Source organism: Atractosteus spatula, chromosome 25 (genome assembly GCF_055471065.1).
Source record: "Atractosteus spatula isolate fAtrSpa1 chromosome 25, fAtrSpa1.hap1, whole genome shotgun sequence".
Classification (NCBI taxonomy): Eukaryota; Metazoa; Chordata; class Actinopteri; order Semionotiformes; family Lepisosteidae; genus Atractosteus; species Atractosteus spatula.
The window spans coordinates 10,516,028-10,538,048 of NC_142730.1; the positions used below are offsets into that span (position 1 = coordinate 10,516,028).

The window sequence follows — 22,021 nt, forward strand, 5'->3', positions numbered from 1 at the left end:
AACCACCTGCAATTGAATGTAACAAAGACGAAGGAACTGGTGGTAGATTTCAGGAGGAAAAGCGTCAAACATACTCCTGTCTACATCCATGGGAGTGGCGTGGAGATGGTGGACTTGTACAAGTACCTGGGAGTGCACAGTGACGATGGAATGGTCTAAGAACATCGAGGCCATCTAAAAGAAGGGTCAAAGCCGACTTTACTTCTTAAGGAGGCTCAGGTCCTTCAATGTATGTAGTAAGATGCTACATATGTTCCATCAGTTGGTGGTGGCGAGCGCCATTTTCTACGCAGTGGTATGCTGGTGCTCTGGGATTAGAGCAGGGGATTCTAACAGGCTGAACAAGCTCATCAGGAGAGCAAGCTCCGTCATTGGGTCTGGCCTGAACCCCCTGGAGGTAGTGGCCAAGAGGAGAACGGTGTCCAAACTAGAGGCCATCATGGACAACGTCTTATTATTATTGTATCATTCGTTACACTGTTGCTGTGTTGTCTGTGTTAAGCTGCTGTTGCACTGCAATTTCTTTCATGGGATCAATAAAGTATCAGTCTATCTACTTCCTTTGAATATCCACACTTTCTCCAACTGCAATTTTTTCATCATTGACATAACTTTTTACATACATGTAAACTACTTTGAAAAGCCAGGATGCCTTTCTAAATTGGTAGCAAAGTGGTCCCTGTCTTGGAATTTTATCAAAGACGAGCCAGGAGAGGTGTTCTCATTCACTCAGTAAGGCATTTATTCATATTGTGCAATAGGGAAAAACAGCATCCACCAGTCTGTGCAGCAAGTGAGAGCTGATTTTCAAAGAAAATAGGAAAAGGTCCATTATTTTATACACTTAGCTGATGCAACACCTCAACTTGTTTACTTCATTATGGTTGGTTAGTAAAACAAAGACAGGCGAGACAGTAATTTTCCAGTCCTTATAGGTCTTAGCCTTAGGACAGAGAAGACAGCTACGTGCAGTTATGCATCGCCTTTTTGCTGGGACAGAGATAAACATATTCTTAGAACATCCCATGGCCTTGACTCGCTGGGTACAATCACAGTTTGTTCTAAGAATCCAGCTGCTTTTACAACACAGCTCTGCCCATAAACGGACATATTTAGGATAAAACACTTTTTTTCAGTAACTTTCCATTACATCCCATAGAGAAAATCCACATGGAAGACATGCAAGCTCCACACAGCAGGAAATTCAGTTGGACATCAACCCCAGGAACTGTGAGGCTGCAGTCCTAAAATCCACACCACTGTGCTGTCCAAATGGAATATTTCAATCTAGGGCCCAGATATTTTCCTCTAAGTGCTCAGAAAAATTTAATCTTTAATCTGGGAGATAAAATCTGAAATGAAAAAAAATATCTCATGACAAAGAGCAAGAGTAACCAAATATTCAGCTTTGCAATGAAACTATTTGTCTCGTTATCTAATTTAGACCACCCCTGACCTGCACTACTGGAGGATGTCCCTGCTGATATTAGTACTAATCCAGCTCGTGACTATCTGAAGCACTGGGCTTCAATTTCAGTTTTTGTCGCCATGATTCCCAAACCCTGAGGATAAGGTCTATGGAAAGAATATAATTAATGATGTCTTCTGTAATTGATACTTGAGTGATTCAATCAGCAGCTCGTTATGGTTCACAATTTAACACCTGGTTAGACAGGTGTGTGTGTAGGACCTGAAGCCCAGCAGTCTTGAGTATATAAAGGCCACCGGGGGGGAGGGGGGGCTTATACTATACATGAGGTTTGTGTGATCATTCACCAACATGGAAGGGAGAGGCTGTGTGTTGTGTTTGCTTGTGGGATTCTTTCTAGGTAAGGTTTGGGTTTATTGCTTTGACTGAAAGGAGCAGCACAAAGGCAGATGGGAGGATTAACTGCATGCTGCTAGTATTTAAGGATTTCAGTATAGTTATTTGATCTTGAGTAGGGATGTTGCCTGAGTGTTAAATCCATGACTTGGATGTTTGTGTGCTCTTGAATTTCTGCAGACCTTTGATTCTCTGTGCATTGAGCTCTGTTCACTTGTGGTTGTTGCTGATTCATTAATGCCCTATTGGCTTGTTTCTTCTGTCCTCGTATATTGACTTAGTCCCTCAGTGTCAGATGCTTATGATCCCTTAAATGTTGCCTTAATGCTGCCTTAAACCCAGGCTGCTTCCACGTGATCATTGACCCAGTGGTGTCCTCTCCTCCCCAGTGTCTGTAGCTGAAGCCCTGCAGTGTCGGGCTGTGCCTGGCAGTCTGAAGCAGATAGATGCTGGTGCTGGAAGAGTGTGTGGAGTTGACAATGCAGACAACCTGGTCAGCCATCAGGGCAACAGCTGGGTCTCTCTGGCCATGAAAGGGAAACATGTGAGTGTGGGGCCAGCAGGACTCTGGAGTGTGAGTCTCTCAAGCCTTGTGTTCAAGTGGCTTCGGGTAAGGTGGATCCAAGTGCAACCAGGTGAGGCTGCAGCTGATCTATATAGGTTAGAAATGATAGCTTTCATGTTTATCCATGGATAGTGGCTGCTTTCAGCCAGAACATCTTTCACTCAAATGTTCATGACTGAGGAATGAGCACTGCACTACCCCCTGCTGAGAACAGCTGTTTCTTGCTCTCCTCTGCAGGCTCCCTCATCCAGATTGATGCTGGTGGAGACAAGTTTGTGGTTGGTGTCAATGCTGCCAATTCCATCTTCTGCCTGAACAGCGGGCCTGTGCTGCAGTATGCTGGCCAGGGCAACATCCCCTGGATTCCTGTCGTGGGCTCCCTCAAGTACTATTCCTGTGGGCCTTTTGGCTGCTGGGGAGTGAACAGGTTGGACCAGATCTTTGTCAAGCTGGATGTGAGTGGGGATTCCTGCAAAGGGTCCGACAGGTGGTACCCCATCCAGGGCTCCCTGTCCCTGGTGGAGGTGGGCTCAGATGGCAGTGTGTATGGGGTGAACAGGAATGGAGTGGTCTTCAAGAGGTGAGCTGGGGGAGGGGTTAATGCACATGGTTGCATGAATGACTGTCCTAATTCTAGGCTGCTCTAACCCTGTTCCTTTTCCTGCAGGGTTGGTATTGATGCCTGTAACCCCTTTGGCAGGAGGTGGTGGGCTCTAAGGGCAGCTGGTGTGGCCAGGCATGTGTCCTATGACCGAGGAATCCTCTGGGTTGTGTGCAAAGATGGCCGAGTCCAGAGGTGCCAGGTCTGAGCAGCCTGGGTGGTCTGGCCCTGAGTGGGAAGTGACAGACATGACTAGGCTGCATGAAGGATTCCGAGTGGAATGAGGCATTAATGCCTGTCTTGTTTTTCTGTGCTGCAATAAAAATGCCTGGAAAACCCTGTTCTTCTGTGGTGTCTAATTCATTAACTTCAAATTGGTTAATGAACTTAAAACCAGTCCTCCTGATTTAATGAGGAGGACTACCTGGGATGTCACATTAAGCTCTTATCCCACATGGCCCTTTGCCTGTAATAAGCTAATAATGAAACATATCTAGTCTCTTTCCACAGTAGCTTAGTCCCACTTTTGTGCATGAATGGATTAGCTAAAATGCTACTATGTTTCTTGGGGAGCATCACTGATTGGTCTTTTCCAGTGGCCCTAAACAGGGATGTAAGTTGAGGCTGTGACTGGAGTCTTCAAGGCCTTTCACTCTCTTAACCCTAAACCACTCCAGTGTAATGTTTGTTTCCATAATGTGTTGGTGCAAAGCACTTGGTCTTAACTTTCTATTACATCCCTAACCATGTTGACTGGGTGCTTTCAGTTTTTTACAACTGAGTTCATCTTCATGGTTCAATCCTCACCTGAGGTTTAGCTCAAGTTCAGGTGTAATACTTCATTGCTGTAACTAGTTGAGTGGGAAGTGGTTTGGTGAACTTGTACAATTTAAAATGCAGGTGCCATCTGAATACCTGCAACACATGCCACAAAAATAACACCTATTAGTACTTTACTGAGTTGTGTGTATTTGTAATATGTGAACCAGTATTGCGTACAATCCACTCAAATGTGACTTTTTTCAGCTGATTATTTTTATTTCTGTACTTGTAACCAGTTTTTCCATTTACCTTTCCTAATGTAAATTTAAACTTTTAAAGTAGGCTGAGTATGTAACAATTGCTGATACAATGTCATTGAGACATTTGTTTTTGCAAAAGATCATTACCAACTGCAACAATATGGTTACATACAGTACTTTTGACCACACGTTGTGCACAGAAGTGACTCCTGTTTCCATACACGAAGGTGAAGGTTATACAGTAGATTTGTTGTTGCCCTTTAGGATTTTCAATACTTAAATTGGGCCCCTGAACAGTGCAGGACAATCACTTGAACCTGAGAATGTATCTGGTCACTCTTTCCGGTTTGGGCTGATTCCAGAGCAAAATCTTTGTTGTAACAGACAGCACATTTGAAATGAAGCATTACTAGTGGTACAGTTTTTATATAGCATCTCCTGATTTAAATGTTACACTTAACTATATATCCTAACATTTGCTTTATAATTTTTCCCACATTATCTTATCTCGTTCTAGTCCTACCCGTCTGTGCTCAGCTTTCTGACCACTAGGTGGCACTGCTGCTTGGCTGACTGGCCTCTGGATAGACTTATCAGGGATCTTCAAAAAAGCTTTGATATTTTTAATGAGAAACATGAAAAACAGACAATAGATTAAAAATCCTCAAATTTGCTGCTGCCTTTTTAACAGTTTTCTTGTTAAGTCAAGATTTGTGACAACCATAATCACACAATTAATGGTTGTATAAAACTATCAGGGATATTTAACAAAGCTCTATGTTTTTAAACATATTGAGGAAAAGGGCCCCTGATCTCATGGAATGGCTCCAGATTGCTTGTGCTATAGAGGCAATTTTGTTCAGCCACAATTATTCCAAACGCCAGTGCTGATGGTTAATGTGAACATTGTCTCTGAACAACCAGAGAGTGCTAATTCAGGGTCTGGGGTATATTCTTCCCAAACACCTTTGAGTACCACTGAAATATTTCTACCCAAAGTTTATAGAACTTGGGGCAGAGCCTTCAGAAGATCTGCACCTGTCACATAAAGGAGAAACAGATATATCTTCAATTTAATTTGAGATTTTAGTCAAATTAGTTTTAAAATAATGCAGTTGACCTATGACCTTCTGTTGCAATATCTGGTGTCTAACATTATTAGAGCACCAGTGGATATTGTTCTAACCCTCGTTAGTTCCTGACATCAGGTGTCCTTCAGGAGATTAACAGACAGCTCTGTGTGCCTTGAAAAGCAGGAAACAAACTGTGATATTAGTTGTCTAGAGATGTGAGGTCATTGCACAAGATTGTAGAACAGATCAGCTCTTGTAAATTGATCATAGAACAGCTCCGATTTTCACATTGAGAACATCTTGCTTAACAACGTGTCTGACCTGTAAATAAAAAAGCATGTTTGTGAGAGGTCAACACTGTGGGATATTCTGCCTGAACCTCAGCAGTGAGCTAGTGAAGTCTCTGTTGATCCCATTTGAGAGCTGGTCCACAGTTCTACTGGACTGATGTCAGGAGAAAAGGTCTTGTCTCATCCCAGCAGCTCCCCAAATAAGCTCACAAATATAGAATTGACTGTGGCTTTGAACTGCATATAGAACTAATGGTGGCTTACAATGAGCTGAACAGCTGTACAAGTCACTGACCAAGTCACTAAAAGGAAATATCTTGGGTAAATAATACTACAATTTTTATTTTTTAATTAAATATTTTGCTTTCTTGTTCCATGTTAACAGACAATATGTGAAAATGTTACTGCAGCAGAAAAAAAATGCAGATCAGGGGGAATTTCAAGCTTTTCAAGAATGATGAACAGCAATGGCGCTTTGTGGCAAATCTCTGTGTCCTTTGTGCGAACACTCTTACCGAAAGAGTGCAATGTGAAAAGCTTTTGCATGTGTAAAGTATAGAAAGTGCCTGTGTATGTTGACTTTCTCTTTTGCAATACTTTAAATGGGATTATTATATGGTATTTTAGCCTATAAAATAACTTGACCTACAGTGTATATGTGCATGTATAAGACTCTTGTAAAACACATTGTGCGAAAGAATTAATTGATATTGATACTCTCCATGGTTACACAAACAAAAGGTGGTGTCAGAGGTTATATCAGTTTGAATGGAAAGAGCCTCTCTGGAGTATGTATCAGTAAGACACTGTGTTCAAGCAGCAGCCAGGTAAGACTACAGCAGACGTGTATCATTCAGCTGGTGAGCATAAAGCATGTTAGATGAGTGACACCTGCAGGAAAGGAAACCTGTTTGCAAGAGGGAATTCTTTTCCTTTCTACAAAAAGGCGCCCTGGAAGACATACTATTCTGTACAGTTGTTGAACACATTCCATTCTGAAGCACAGGTGAGCTGTGTATTGGGCCGGGTGTAGTTTAGTTTCTGCCATAAACCCTCAGATGGAGGAGATGGATAGAAATGTCCAAGTTACAACACCCAGCTCTACTTGGGAGCCTCGTTTACTAACTCCTGAGTAACAGGGCTCTATGCAGCTGATGTTTGAATAAAATGCTCCTTTGCTACAGTACTTGTTATGATCCCCGCTTCCCTGTTGCCTAGACCACGCTGAATTAGGCAACCTACCGGATCACTAATTCACCACCACACCACCATCTCATTATACACTGAAGCACAGTCTTCCCTGACCTCCTCGCTCGGTGTCCGTGTGAGCTTTATTATTGCTTTTCGCTCGTCTCGTTTACACCTCTTCGGCTTGGAACTGCTTGTCTCTGTTGGACCTGCGGCTTCTGGATTGCGGAAAGTACACTCCTCGGTTTCGGACTCCCGGCTTTCTGCTTTGAAAGACGACTCTCGGGTCCCGGCTTTGATTTAGGATTACTGGCTTCCCCGTCTGATTTAGTTTTTTCGAATTGAGGAAAAGATTGGTTGCAGGATTATTTTCCAGCTCCCGCATTTATATTTTATAATGTAAAATATTATATTATATTTGATATTTTAGTATTTTATAGTTTATATTTTAGTTTCGGTTTTATTAGCTGGACTCGTAACACTACTTTGAATTGGAATTGAATGAACTGAGTCTTTATTACATCTGTTGTTAAGTAGGATTCTTTAATGGTCTTCATCCTCCCTCTGCCTAATTAATTCAGACTGAGACTGGTGATGAGGCTGCAGTTACATGGGGGATGGGAGATGGGTGTGACTTTATTAATGAACAAGTAATAGGTTTATTCCATACTGAAAAAAGAAGAAAGAGAACACAATGTTTCGGCCGTGGAGCCTTCTTCAGGTGAGTCTTTATTAATTATCAATCACATGGGAGACTCCTGGGAAAAAAACTATAGTTGCTGCTGGAAGAGGTGTTAGTGGGGCCAGTAGGGGGCGCTCACCCTGCGGTCTGTGTGGGTCCTAATGCCCCAGAATAGTGACAGAGGTGCCGTCCTTCGGATGAGACATAAAAGTGAGATCCTGACTCTCTGTGGTCATTAAAAATCCCAGGGTGTTTCTCGAAAAGAGAAGGGGTGTTACCCCTGTGTCCTGGCCAAATTTCCCCCTGGCCTTTACCCATCATGGGCTCCTAATAATCCCCATCTCTGAACTGGCTTCATCACTCTGTTCTCCTCCCCACTGAGAGCTGGTGTGTGGGGAGGACTGGCGCATCATCCAGGTGGGGCTGCACACTGGTGGTGGTGGAGGGGATCCCCATTACCTGTAAAGCGCTTTGAGTGGAGTGTCCAGAAATATATATATTTATTTATAAGTGTAAGCAATTATTACTATTATTATTATTATTATTATTATTATTATTATAGGCTAGGCTGAAGTAGTAGGTCTTCAGTCTGGATATGAATCCTGACATATGGGGTGAGAGACTGTTCCATAAGCTAGGGGCCCTGTAACTAAAGTCTTTACAGCCAACTGTTATTTTATTAATATGTGAAGAAGACCTGCGTTCTGTGAACTAAGCAGGCGATTTGGATGGTATACATTAATAAGTCCATTAGATAGACAGGTGTCTGACCTCTGAGAGACTTGTAAGTACGTAGAAGGATTTTGAAGTCCACCCTGTACCTGACAGGAAGCCAATGAAGAGAGCTAAGTATGGGGGTTATATAGTCGTACTTTCTGCTCCTAGTAACAATTCTAGCTGCTGCATTCTGAATTCGCTGTAAGGTGTTGAAAGATTGGAGGGTGCTCCCTGATAGTAGGGCATTGCAGTAGTCTAACCTGCTGTTACAAGAACATGTATTCATTTCTCTGTGTCTTGAGTGGAGAGAAACTGCCTTAGTTTTGCAATATTTCTTAACTATAGGAAGCATGTTTTAGATACTGTTTTAACATGAGAGTTAAACGAGAGCCTTGTGTCTACTATGATGCCCAGGTTACGTGCAGAGTCTTGCAGGCAAATTTTTAAATCCTCTGAGTTCAGTGCTGAAGTTATAGTAGTCCTGTCAGTATTGTTGCCTCCAAACAATAGAACCTCAGTTGAGTAACAAAAGGTTTTCACACATCCTAGTCTTTATTTCATTAGTGCAATTAACTAAAGTGATAATAGAAGAGTTGCCATTTGAGTGTCACCAGAATATGAATGAAAGTTAATATTATGTTTTCGTATTTTCCGACCTAGCGGCAGCATGCAAAGAGAGAACCATACTGGTCCCAGCACTGATCTCTGTGGTACCCCAAATTGAACTTGTGACATTGACGAAGCAGTACAATTATTAGACATTTGAACATAGTGAAAACGCCGAGTTAAATATGAAGTAAACCAATTAAGGATGTTTCCACATAAGCCAACCTCAGACTCAAGCCTGTGTATCAAAAGTTTGAGACAGGCCTGTAGTTGTTAAGAACTTGTCGGTCCAAATTTAGCTTCTTAAGGAGCAGTCTAACAACCGCTACCTTAAATTGATCAGGTACAACGCCTGATGCGAGGGACATGTTCATCATACTAATTATAGGTCCTGCCAGTACTTCGAGGGAATCTTTGACTAGCTGAGTGGGGATGGGATCTACCGGGGGGTCTGTACACTAAAAGAATGTATGTAGATGATTCAGGAGCTATTTTAAGGAGCATTGCTTCAAATGTGTGAAAGTCATTAAATAGTTTTTAATTCATTTCTTAGAGACTCACTGAAGATGACTGCTAGGCCACCTCCATGCCCTGAGCAACAAGCTTTCTACAAAAACGTTTCGCCATTAGGTGAGACTTCAACTACAGGAATAGTGTCAGTGGGTCAAAGCCAGGTTTCCGTTAGTAGGCACAGGTCAGACTTGGTGTCAAGCACCATATCATTAACCAGAACTGATTTGTTGCCTAGTGAGCGAACATTTAACAGGGAGCATTTTATGGTAGTTTCATGTTTTAACTGATTTAGGTTTACCAGTGGAATGGAGATTAAATTGTCAACACAGGAGCCCCTAAAGGAACGTCTGAATTCTAATCTAGGTCTAGTGATAGTTGCAATACTCTGTCTATTCACACTCCTATCTGGTTCTGGATAGTAATGTGATTGATGGGATGCCGTGTGGTAGAGAACCTGGGTCGGTACAGGAGGTGAACTAGAGCTGGGAGTACAGACAGCACACGATTTTAGATCACATGGCTGAGGCCTGGTTGGTGCTCTTAGTAGTCAAGCAAGCAGCTTCTCTGCTATATTTTGGGATAGAATTAATGATCCCTTCTGGTTAAGCTGGAGACCATCCCGTTTATAAAAGCCATTCCCAAAAAATGTCCCAACTATTAATTAAGGTTATTCTATTGTATGCACACCAAGTCTCTATCCAGCGATTTAGGGAGTACAGCCTACTATAGGGCACGTCCCCTCTGTATAGGATTGGTAAGGGACCAGACACAATTAAATTCCGACATTTTTCTTTGTGCTCTTTTGCACATAGAAATGAAGCTGCTCTTATACCCCTCGGATTGTTGGTACTTTATATCATTAGTTCCAGTGTGAACAACCAAGGTGGAGACTTAATTGCTGGAAAATGTCTAGTTTTGCCTCAATGTCAGAAACTCAGGCCCCAGGGAGGCATTTTACAGAGACCACTGCATTGTGATGGTTAGGATTTCTAACATTCCTGATTATCGAGTTGTCAATTATGAGCACCTTATCTGCATCAACAGACGCGCTGCCTAAAGCAGAGAACCCGTTGCTCAGTCAGATTGGTGACTGGTGTGCAGGGGGTCTAGTCCTTGAGCTCTTAGACCCCTGTCTGCGACCCAGGGCTCGCGTGTGGTTGCTGCTGGTGCCGGCGCTGACCTGGAGACAGCTGGGCCAGGAGGGACTGCAGCCAATTCTGAAATGACTGAGTGCTCTGAAGGAGCTGAGTCTATCCATCCCTCAATCTGGTTAACATCTAGTGTGCTAATGCGCTCCTCCAAAACATGAATTCTGTCCTCCAACTCTACTATAACAAACATTTCTGGCATTTAAAATTATCAACACAGTGAAGACGTGAGCTGGACATGGCTTCACACTCAAGACAAGTCAATGTACTGCTCACAGGCCAGCAGCGACACTCACTAGGTACCACAGAACTCTCTTTTACCAACTTGTCGTGCTGGAATACAATCCACCTCTGCTAACTGGCAGAAAGGGGAAATAAAAGACGCAAGGAAATCCTGCACTTCATTAACAGAATCAACAATTCATTTCTCCTGAGATCTGCACTCTGTACATAGTCTTCTAGTGAATACAAAACACCCCAAACCTAAGAGGCTTGAACTCCTTCCTGCTCAGACCGTCATGTTCACACAGTAATAACTCGATCTGCCCAGGAGAAACAGCACTAGAACAATCCGATCCGTGTGACCGAGCCTCAGCACGTCCCTGCCTAGTCCAGTAAACAGCCATGACTCTTGAATCAGCAGTGAAAAAAGAAGCTCAGGTGAGATGTTTTCTTTGCTTCATACTTGAGCTCTGAGCAAGTCAGTAAAATTGGAACGCGCTCCTGACCGCCAAATGTTACGTCACAAACTTGCTGCCACTACGTGACACATGCGCATAATCAGTGATTATAATCATTAATATTATTGATTGAAAGTTATTATACAACTTTGTATTCTTTCTGCTCTCCCCACAAGCAAATGGTTCTCTTATTCCCAGTGTCAGTTGGAAAGTGTGTGAAGACACAGAGCAGCGCTTCTTCTGTATGACATGACCTCAGACATGCGTCTCCCCACGATCACTTCAGACTACGGCTTCCTCCCACTTTCCACAGACCTGCTACCTTGTCTTTCACACAACACCATAACTGTGGCTTTTCCTGATCATAAAAATCTGCAACCAAACCAATCTAAGACAATTCATGTTCATTTGCAGCACCGATTGTATGAAAGAATGATCTAGATTTGCAACAGGCAGATCTGTCTGCTATACTGTGCATTATAATGTTCCTACTTGATTCCCAGAGCAGCTCGACTCCCAGCACACTGCAGCAGGGCTGCGGTGTGAGAAACCCCTGTGGGCCAGGAGAGCCAGAGACCTGCTGCTGTGCCGCAGGAGGTCAGCAGACTGATGGGTGGACAGACTCGCCGGTTTGGGCTGAAGCTGAATCACCTGAGCTCTCCTGCGCCCCTCTGTCTCTCAAGTGTTATTCTCTCTCCTGCACTTCACTGCTCTGTATTCTGTACTTCTGTGTGAAACAGCTGGTTTCCAGCTCCTCCTGTCTGAACACTTGCAGACTGAAGACAGGAAAGCGCTTCATACACTTCAGTGTTGGTTCAGCACCATTCATACATTCTGGAATGAAAACCAGCTTCTGTACACGTTGTGTAATTTATTTAAACACAAATGTGTGTGTGGAGGAGAGAGAGAGGTGTGCTGTCCGGTCCAGAGTGAGCTGGGGCGCCCAGGTGTCTCTGCAGTGGCTGGGGAGGGGCGCCCCGACTCCAGAGTGCTGCTCAGGGCCGGGTGAAGAGCCCCATGGCTTCAGCAGCCCTCTCCCGCACCTGCAGCTCTGGGTCCTGCAGCAGGATCCTCAGGGCTGCGGAAGGAAAGAGACGAGGCTGTTACTCGGGGTCCTGCAGTCCTGCTCAGCTCCTGACACACAGCTGCAGTGCTGATCCAGCTCTTGTGAGTTAGGAGACACTGTGCAGAGCAGCAGGTCTGGACCTCATGCAGTGGGGTTAAAGAAGGAGTGTGAGATCCTTTCTGTGTGACATCTGTGTTCTCTTCACTGTCAGAAGGAACAGTAGTCAAAAATGTCATGAAGTATTAAGCTGGAAGAAACGGCCACACTGTAATTCACAGACTGAACAAGTCTCTAAAAAGAATAAAATAAAGCAGCGCTACTACAGATGTGCAATTCCACAGAAATCTGCTAAACAGGCCAACTATACATTTTTCATCTCCATGCTCTGACCTTCTCAAAACTTTGTACACTGGGTATCTATGGTGTGAGAGGCTACAGCCAGAATTTCTGGTGAAACAGACTCTAAAATACTAGAGTCTGTATATACTGTACAAGAACAACTGGTCAACATACTGGACACAAAAGACAAGCATCGTTACCTCGCTGAGCTCTTCTCAGAGCGAAACAAGAGCAGAGTCTCCTCTGCAGCTGCTGCACTTGGAGGCCTGAAACACAGAGGGGTTGAACAGCAGAGCTCCTGCACACACAGCACCACACGGGATACTGCACCAGCGCACACTGCCAACACTCGGAATGGGGAGCAGCTCATGGAAATGTGTTTCTTGGTGACATTGGTAAGTCTGATTAACCTGCCTCACTACTGACAGAAAAGTGCATTTCAAACACTAGACAGAAGAGGCTCAAAGTGGTGCCCAGTGTCCTGCTGCCGAAATGAGACTACTGTAGCTAGACATACTAGAGCCATCTTACTAGAGGCCTTTTACTAGCGTGACATATCAGAGCCTGAGTCCTTTGAGAAAACCCCAGTGATCAAACACCTTCAGACTCAAAGCTTTCAAGGGAAACCTACAGAGTATCCTTTTAATGCTTGAATTCCCATCCCGGCAAAACCCCATCACTAACCACAGCACAACTCACTTTTACCAGTGGAGCATCACCTCTACACTGAGTCTCAATCACTCTTCTCATTGTCTCTGAGCTCTTACCAATGAAGATGGCAGCACTTTCCCGAACCCAGGCCCTTCTGCTCTGTGCACCCTGGAGCGCAAGCCTCTGGGCCAGGCTGATCTGCCCACTCGTTATCTGGACACAGGGAATATTGCAGGGCAGTGTGAGACAGCACGCTACTACTGTACAGGAGCCCCCATATGAGAGACAGTCCTCCATTACAGAGAAGCACCTCTAATCCATCTAATGAGAGTGTATGAACTCATCAGCACTACTGCGATTATAATCTGGCACTTTCAGCTCTTACTCACTGTAATTAGTGCTCAGTGTAAGCCTGGTTTAGCACAAATATATTTCCTAAATCTGAGACAAGTCTTTGTGTGTTTGTGTCCCAAAAGCAGGGTGTGCTCCCCTCTCTCACCAGCAGCCCAGAAGCCAGCCCTAGGAGAACCTCACTCACCAGGATCCTGCACATCTCCTTCATGGACAGCACACATTCCAGGGTGAAGTGCTGTAGGACTGTCCAGCAGACCTGGGGAAATCCACATCGTCAAAACCAGTTTATCTTCACACAGAGCCCAAATTAAACAGAAACTACACAAATGTCACAAAATAGCAGCCAGCCCTGAAACCCTTTGACACATCCTTGATAGTAACCCTCTGAATGTTTAGATTTCCAGGCTACAAGTTCATACTGACTGTAGGGTTGTTTTTCTTCACCGATTGCAAAGCTGGTCAAACACTGGAAAGGTGACAAGTATCATTATCAAAGAAGGACGTGAGAAGACCCACAGTCCCACAGGCTGGGCCCAGCCAGCGGCAGCTCTGTGTCTTTACCTGGATGACCTCTGGGCTAGGGTCAGTCAGGTTCAGCAGCACGCTGACCAGGGAGCTGTGGACCTCTTTGTTGAGCCCAGCCTGACCAGCTGCCCCAGCAGAACCACTGTGGCTCTGCGGACCTCCGGGCTCTCCTGTAACACAGACACAGGACAAGAGGGAAACTTTACACAGACACGCACAAACTGTCACCACTTATTTTCTCCTCTCAGGGCTGGAGTCTGAGCCCACTGTCACTGTAGCTCAAAGGGCAAACACTGTAATCATGGATATCCAATTGATTACAATTAAAAATGTTATATTTAAATTTAATACACAAAAACAAATGACACAATATTTGAATAAAGAACATCCTAAAAAACTTACACTTTCCAAGCAGGGCCTGGCTCTACAGTACACAAAGGGCACCAGTGCTTTGGCTTGACTCTTGTCTGCGATGGACAGGACAGTGATCAAGCCCAGTAGAGCCCGCAGAACAACTGGCTCAGCTGGGGTCGCCTGCTCTGTCAGGGCTGAGCTCTGAGCTGCCAGCTGCTCCTCCGTGTGTCTTTGGATCTGAAGACAGGAGGACACCAGTCGGCCTTCATTCCCAGTACTGCTGGGACAAGGGTTACACTGAGGGAGGGTCATGCTGGTCGCTGCTGGTCAGCAGAAGGGACAGCTAAAACTGACGTGCTAGCCAGCCACATCTGAAGATAATTGTCCACCACGCCCGCCTCAGGGGGTTCAAGCTACACAAGCCCTTGGTCTGTCAGCGCTCAGGAACTCGGTCCTAAACTCTCGAGCTTCTCCCTGACTTCCGAGTTTGCTCCTCGGATACTGGCCCCTAGCTTAACCCTGTCTTTGTTGTCTAGATAACCCTTTTGTGCTTGTGTGCTGTGTCTGTCTGTTTACAGACTGTGCTTATTACCATCAGCTCTGAGTTTGGAGTTTTGCTGTGTGCTGAGCCTCTGTGTTCACCCAGCTTTGATCTGGCCTGTTCTGGATGTGGTTTTGGGCTGCTGGTCTGCACCACGCTTTTCTGTGCTCGCCAGCCTGTCCCCGTGCTGCAAACAGGGAGCTATTTGCTCACACAGCCGCTTGCCTGCTTACTGGTGTCTCTCTGCCTGCTATTGGGCTGCGACATATTACAGGGAGACAGTACCTCCGTGCTGTAGCTGTCAGCTGCCTGACTATCTGTCCTCTGCTCAGTTAGAAACACCAGCAGATGGGCTCTATAGTCACTTACATCCAGTGCTGGATCATCCACCTTCATGTCCATCATCAGGTCGAGATGATCAGCCAGGTGCTTCACGGTCTCCGAGACCACCTGGCTCGTACTGAGGACCTGCCACAGCTCCGGGAGTGAGCTGCAAAACACACCCCCGAGTCAGCCTCACACCCCCCAGCTGTGAGTGCAGGGCTCTGCATTCAAACCCATTCTCAGAGCTAAAATACAAAAACACTGACGCCACAACACAGTGCAGTTGTTGTGATGCTTTTATCATTGCAAAGAGCCTCTCACTGCTAGAATTGTGCTCTACCTCTCAGAGGGAGATGTGAGGGTCACTAGGGACTGGATGGTCTGTCTGAGGTCCTGTGAAGCCAGATATAATATCCCCTCCCTCAAGCTCTCTTTCAAGCTGTCATCCAGAGTGTAACTACTGCCGAAAAATTGCAGAAGGTCAAGAGCCTACAGGGAACAAGAACAGCAGGTCAATCCCAGACAGATCACATGAGCTCTGTTACACTGACTGTTGAAGTTGTCCACTACTGCCCCTTTGTTGCAGTTCTCAGTGCTGTCTTCAGAGACAGGACACAGGATAATGTCACTAAGTGTGAACAAAGGCGTCATTTTTCTGAATACTTCTGGAACAGTGTTTCCCAAAAGCTAAAAACACAACTGTATTGATCAATAGCAAAACAGTTTCCCTTCCAATCACTTCTCACAAACTATCTGTTCTTCGATTCACAGTGACAGGATACAGCTTGTCCAGAGCATCCGTGTGGGAAAACAGCAGACAGGCGGCTGCGTCAGACACACTGACCATCATTGTCGCCAGGAGCTTGGCCTTGGCAGGGAAGCTGGGAGCTCCGGTGGGACTGGCGCTGTGCACTGCCTGTGCAATCATGCAAACACTGCGGCACAGGCTCAGTCTGACACTGGGCTCCTGCAGGGGGACACACAGCAGCTCACTCACTGACAGCCCAGACGCCACCTCACCACCTCACCTCCACCAGCCCTGGACTGTGATGGACACTCACAGCCTGGACAGCCACGGACACTGTATCCCTGTGTCCTCCTCCCCATAACAATCCCATCAGGTTCAAGTATAATTAACAATTTCTACCCAGACACTGCAGGAAAGTAGCAGAACAAATAAGGAAGAACTTTTGCCTGAGGGTTGTTACGAATACCTCCCTGTGTTACAGATGCACATTACAGAATGTAGCAGTGGTTGAATACACTCTTCAGACAGGAGCTGTGAGGTTCACTCTGTCAGGTCTCTTGTTCTCAAAGGAGGACATGTTGCCTACCTTAGTGGTGACATGGGGTCTCAGTCTCTCCATAAAGTCAGTGTCCATTCTCTGCAGTAGATCCTCTGCAGGTGCTTTAAGTGCAACGTGCCCATAGCACAGAATCAGGGCACAGGTGAAATCACTCTGTAGTAACAAGCATGACAATCCACATCAAGGTGCTGAAACTTGTACGTAGAAGCTGACATTAAGAGCAGCTTCTGTTTGTCTGTCAGGACTCTGATGCAGTACACCTACCCCAGAGCCCTGCTCATTGCAGGGGAAGGCTGGGTCAGTCAGCTGGGTCTCCAGTCTCTTCAGCACAGACAGCACCACATCCAGGTGCACACTGGCACACAGCCCCATCAGCACTGCCAGATCCTGGGACACCAGACAGGCACCAGAGCACTCTTATAACACCCACAAGGGCATCATGCACACTCTCTCATGGACTGCTGTTCTAATGCCATGATAAAATGAGCTGAGTCACCAATATCCGTTCAACTGAATGAATAAGGGCTTCAGCAGTCAGATACACGGCACTTCAGTGTTGCCATGAGCTGTGGAGAGGGGTAGATCACAGCACTGAGCTGCTGTCATTGATGAGGCTCCTGAGGGCTTCACCCCTCAGACAGACACTCTTACTGACTACTGTAACGTCTTTCTGTGCAGGTGAGCGGGCTGCTGTCCCCATTACCTGGGCGTGCACCATGGTCAGCAGCTGCTCCAGCTGGGATTCCAGCACTGGTCTGGCCTTTGGCACTGCTGCCTCCACAAGCACACTCAGACTCTGAAAGAAGAGCACGTTGGAGTCAATCTGGAGAGGCACTGCTGCTTCATCAAGAGGCCTCACTCTCTCACTGTATGCAATAACACATTAGCATTAGGATTTTGGTAGTGTGATCACACAGAAAAATCTGACAGAGCAGGATAACACCTCCCCTGGACTCTACTCCTGGCAGATCCACCTTGTTCACACCCTTCCACAATCACATGGGGCAGCACAGACCATAATCCTCTTCTGCACTGGGCCTCACCGGTACATCACTGGAGCTAGTGGACAAAGGAACACTGGGAAAGTGCTACTAGTGATTGTTTGAATCAAAATCCATTCTCTAAAAGAAACGGCCCTCGCAATCCACAACCTGTACACCTAAAGGCCCATCATCGGTCACAGGCCTACCTTGTTGATTCTGGAGTAGCTGACGTCCAGCTCAGCTGCATACAGTGGCTGGAAGGCCTGTAAAACTGCTGGCAGCTCACACTGAAACTTCTCCTCAGGGAGCAGGCAGCACATAGCTGCCAGGGCCAAGACAATGGCCGCCGTCACCTTCAGACAGAGCAAAACACAAACACCATCATCCTCAAGGAAAGGATTCAGTCACAGGAAAGCAAACTTGTCTAAAACCACAGACAGTTAAAACAGCTTTGAGCAATGAATAAAATCTGCTTCATAAATGCACCCTATTCAGCTTTGCTTACTGTGATCTGAACCCTGGACCTTGATACCCTTCCCTAATGCCTGCATGGACACATCTTTTCTTTGCATTCAAGTCCATTCTTTTCTCCAGAACATCTGAGAATTCAGGACGATTAATAAGATGTCAAATAACCTACACTGTATTAAAGATCCCATACCTTTGGCTCAGAAGACGGCAGCCATCTGTGCACTACATCAAAACTTATCATGACCTGGGTTGTACAGTCCTGAACACACTGCCTGGGACCCTGGAATTTCGCCCAGCTCTCATACAGGCCTTCCAATGCTGACAACACAAGAGAGGAACAGCCTGCTACACTCCTCAGCTACATCAAAGCAGTCCTGTAGCTCAGTGGGAAGCGGTCTGAACAGGCCTTGTCAGTGGATTGCCAGTGGAACCAAGCATTAATAACAGCTGTCCCCCTAAATGAGACAGCTTGAACACTTACCAAAAGCCATCATTGCCTTCATTTTATTAGTCACAGCAAGGGGGAGAACAGGCACCAGCAGGTCCAGAAGTCTCACTATATCCCTTGCTATGTCACGACCTTCAAAGAAAACACATTTCACAGTGGGTAGGGACCAAGGCTCATGATAACACTGGAGACTCAGCAGCGGGATGAGTAACAAACACTGAGCCTTCATAATAAGCTCATGTATCAGGGCTTGAATGGACAGATACGAGCAGTATCATGAAGTTTGAAATACAGCACAGTAAAAAATCCGGAATATATCTGAGCAGATCACACCCCATTAGCAGCACAGAACTTACTGCAGTTCCGGGAGATATCTCCTAAAGCATTAAGCAGCGCGTGGTGAGGGAGCACTCCGGGCTGGAAGTAGGACAGCACCATATCCATGGTACTGTCGTAGTGGTCTCTCACCACACAAACAACAATGTTGCTGGCTGGCTGTTGCCAGTCAGGCAGCCATTTCTGAAACAACAGTAAAAAGAGATCAGAGCGTCTTGGGAGTCGATGGTATTGGAGATGAAGCAACAGCTTGGATCAAGCCAATGAGCACACAAGTTAACACACAACGATTTGCTTCCATTAGATGCATCAATGTGTGCTACAGGCAAGGAAACAGACCACAGCACTGCAGCAAGACAACAGTTCGATAGGCAGGAATTAAAGGGGTTTACATACCGGTGACATAGTCATCTCATTCAAGGCCATTGAGACGGTGCTCTTGGCCAAGGACTCATCCAGATGCTGCGCAGATGTTTTGCGCAGCAGCTTCTCCACTGCCTGGAGGACAGCAGAGCGATGGGCAGTTGTCACCTAGAGCAGGGAAGAACCAAAGCCAGGGGTGAGACTGCTGCTCTCATCACAGCACCAAGAGTGTCTGTTCAAAGGCTTCTCCTTCAGGGCCAGTCAGCCTGGCCAACGGGCACTGAGTGTGAAACAGCAGAACCACCCCAGCTCACCACACGAGGGAGTGGAAACGCACACAGAGAAACCCCAGGCTTCCACTCAAGCACATCTGTCAAGATAACAACACGGTAGGGCTTATCTTCTGACCTCTAGTTGTAAGAAACAGCACAGACAGTATCTTGGGGCACACTGGGCTCCTGATTAGAGTGCGTTTGCAACGAGTATGTCAGGAGGTGTGTAGGGAGCTCCTTCATGTTACCTGGGGGCTCTCGAGGAATCCCAGGATGACTGGCAGTGTCCCCTTGGTGTTCCTCTGCAGGAGGGAGAGAGCTCTTCTACCAGGTTCTTCCCAAATTCCTCATCAGCGCTGCTCATTCCCTCCAGAACAGCCAGGACCTCATCTACAGCAGACACACAGACAGGGGAAACACTGGTGTCGCCGCAGCACAGACTTCTAGGGAGAAAACTCTGAAACCGACCTGTTGTCTGAGGGACCTAAAACCCTACTGACACATGTCTGAGAATTATAGAGATCAAAAAGATTATTGATGCACAGCCCATAAAAGCTGGGACTCTTTCACCCCGGACAGTTTTCCAGTAGAGAGGAATACAGATCTGCTCTAAGGGCAGGAGGCTTCAGAGTGCAGGGTTTTGTTTTCATGGTCCTGAATAACAGCTGCAGCCACTGGGACTTCTTAACCCTTTAGAGCCCACAAAGAGAGCTGCTCTCTGGGTCACATCAGTCCTGTTAGCAGCTGCTCCTCAGCAAACAGAGGATCTCAGTGTTGAAGAAGAATCAGGGCAGCAGCTCTGCTCCCAGGTGGAGAACCTCCTTCTGCTGCTCTAAGGGGATTAGAGCCTCTAATTCAGCTTCTCTCACACCCAGTCAAAACGACTTGGACAGATCTTCATAAATATACATTTGCTTTTCCCAAATTTACAATTATATATAAATGAAAGAATAATTGCAGTACATCACTCAGACACAGCTCATTTCATAACCACTGTGAATTACGCATTTTCAACACTTTCAATAGTTTCATACCTTACATGGATGTTAGTCTTCTTAAACATACTCTCACGCACTAAATTATATTATTTTATATCTTATTATTATATTATATAATATAATATATTATTATATTTTATGTTATATCTTTTATTTATTTTTGCTCAAATCATCATTTAGTTGAAAAGATGAAGAGACTGCTGTTGCTTTCCCTGCCTCGAGCTGAGGAGACCTGCAGGGTGACAGTGAGGAGCCCCTCAGGTCAGTCAGAGCTGAGCCCAGGGATGGGGTCCCAGTGGAAAGGGAAGCCAGGAGTCAGTGTGTGGGGGGGACTGGCTTCAGGGGGCACTGGTCTAGATCCAGCTGTGTCATACCTGGCCCGGGGCACTGGCAGCCTGTGCGCTGCACACAGGAGGAGAACCACTTCACCCTGCTGGGCTCACAGCTGCACTCCTTCGGGATCATCTTGGACCTGTCAGTCAGCCAGTAGAACAGCACAGTGAAGCAGGGAGCTGGGCGGCGCTTCTCACACACTGGGAGTCAAGGTACTGCTGACAGGCCAGCAGCAGACCCACTAGACACCACAGAACTCTCTCTAACCAGCTGGTCCTACTGGAATACAACCCAACAGGCTGAAGGGCAGACACGGGATATTGAGAACACAAGCAAATTCTTCACATCAGTGAAAGCAGAGACAGGAACAGAAGCAGCAATGAATTCCTGTTCAGATCTGCACTCTGGGCTTTTATAAAACTCCAGCAGCTTAAGAGCTTTTAACCCCCTCTCACTGAACACCGTGTTAACACAATAACAGCTCGATCTGCCCAGGAGAAACAGGTCAATAACAATCGGATCCGCGATACCGAGCCTCGGCAGGTCCCTACCTAGTCCGTAAACCGCCAGGATCTTCAGTGAAAAGACAGAAGATTGACAAGCCGTGTCGAGCTCAAGTGTTTTCTTCGCTATGAGCATCAGCGCTGAGCGACTCAGCAGCACCGGAGCGCTTTCCCGGACCGGAATTGTTGCGTCACAATCCCGATGTGACGACGTCACGCTCATGTTTAATAAGTCATTATAATCACTATATTTAATTGTAAAATTACAATTTTATATGCTTTCTGATTTTTCCCAACTCTATCAACAGAAGTACTGATTGTCTGATTTCCAAAGTGTCAGCCGGAAAGTTTCAGAAAACACGGAGCGTAGCGTCTTGCTCACGTTATGATGTCAGACACCACTTCCTCCCTCCATCCAGACTCGCCTCTCCCTCCTCTCTCACACGACTCGCTCATCAGGGCTTTTACTGTCACTCCAGTCTCCTGCCAGACCTCTCCCAGACACAGCCTGCTCATTAGTCCTCCTGTGATCTAGACTCGCCCTGCAGATCTGCTCTCCGGCTCCTCCTCATGTTCACTCCGCTCGCTCACGCACAGACCTTGTGCTCTAAACAGTCCGCAACAACACATCTGGTCTTGAAGCAGCTCGTCTTGCAGCGCCCTGCAGCAGCGCCACGGTGTGTGAAGCCCTGCGGCTGGGAGCAGCAGAGACCCGTCGCTGGGCCGCAGGAGGTCCGAGACTGACGGTCCTGCAGACCCGCTGGTTCGGGACAGCTGGAGCCCCTGATCTCTCTCCCTGCGCCCCTCTTCCTCTGAGGAGGCGCGCTCTCTCTCTCTCTCTCTCTCTCTCTCCCCGCCTGTCCCTGGCGCTGTGCTGCACTGGGCTCTGCTCCAGGCCGCGGGGATGAGCAGGGTCCCGGGGCTCAGCAGCGTCTCCCGGCTG

At 46.3% G+C, this 22,021-nt stretch overlaps 1 protein-coding gene across 1 annotated transcript; it reads left to right on the forward strand.

Annotated features, from left to right (window-relative positions):
* The first annotated feature begins 1,780 nt into the window (after positions 1 to 1,780).
* Positions 1,781 to 3,260, forward strand: LOC148815401 (fish-egg lectin-like). Its single transcript, XM_088905708.1, has 4 exons — positions 1,781 to 1,829; positions 2,215 to 2,460; positions 2,628 to 2,970; positions 3,058 to 3,260. The coding sequence occupies exons 1-4, from the start codon at positions 1,781 to 1,783 to the stop codon at positions 3,197 to 3,199; spliced, it is 780 nt and encodes a 259-aa protein (XP_088761834.1). The 3' UTR covers positions 3,200 to 3,260.
* Positions 3,261 to 22,021: the final 18,761 nt, after the last annotated feature.

Bases quoted from the DNA above. Each gene is read 5' to 3' on its own strand.
- LOC148815401 (XM_088905708.1), top strand. From the start codon at position 1,781: ATGGAAGGGAGAGGCTGTGTGTTGTGTTTGCTTGTGGGATTCTTTCTA. The intron at 1,830-2,214 runs GTAAGGTTTGGG...TCTCCTCCCCAG, and splicing joins GCTTGTGGGATTCTTTCTAG to TGTCTGTAGCTGAAGCCCTG. The intron at 2,971-3,057 runs GTGAGCTGGGGG...CTTTTCCTGCAG, and splicing joins AATGGAGTGGTCTTCAAGAG to GGTTGGTATTGATGCCTGTA.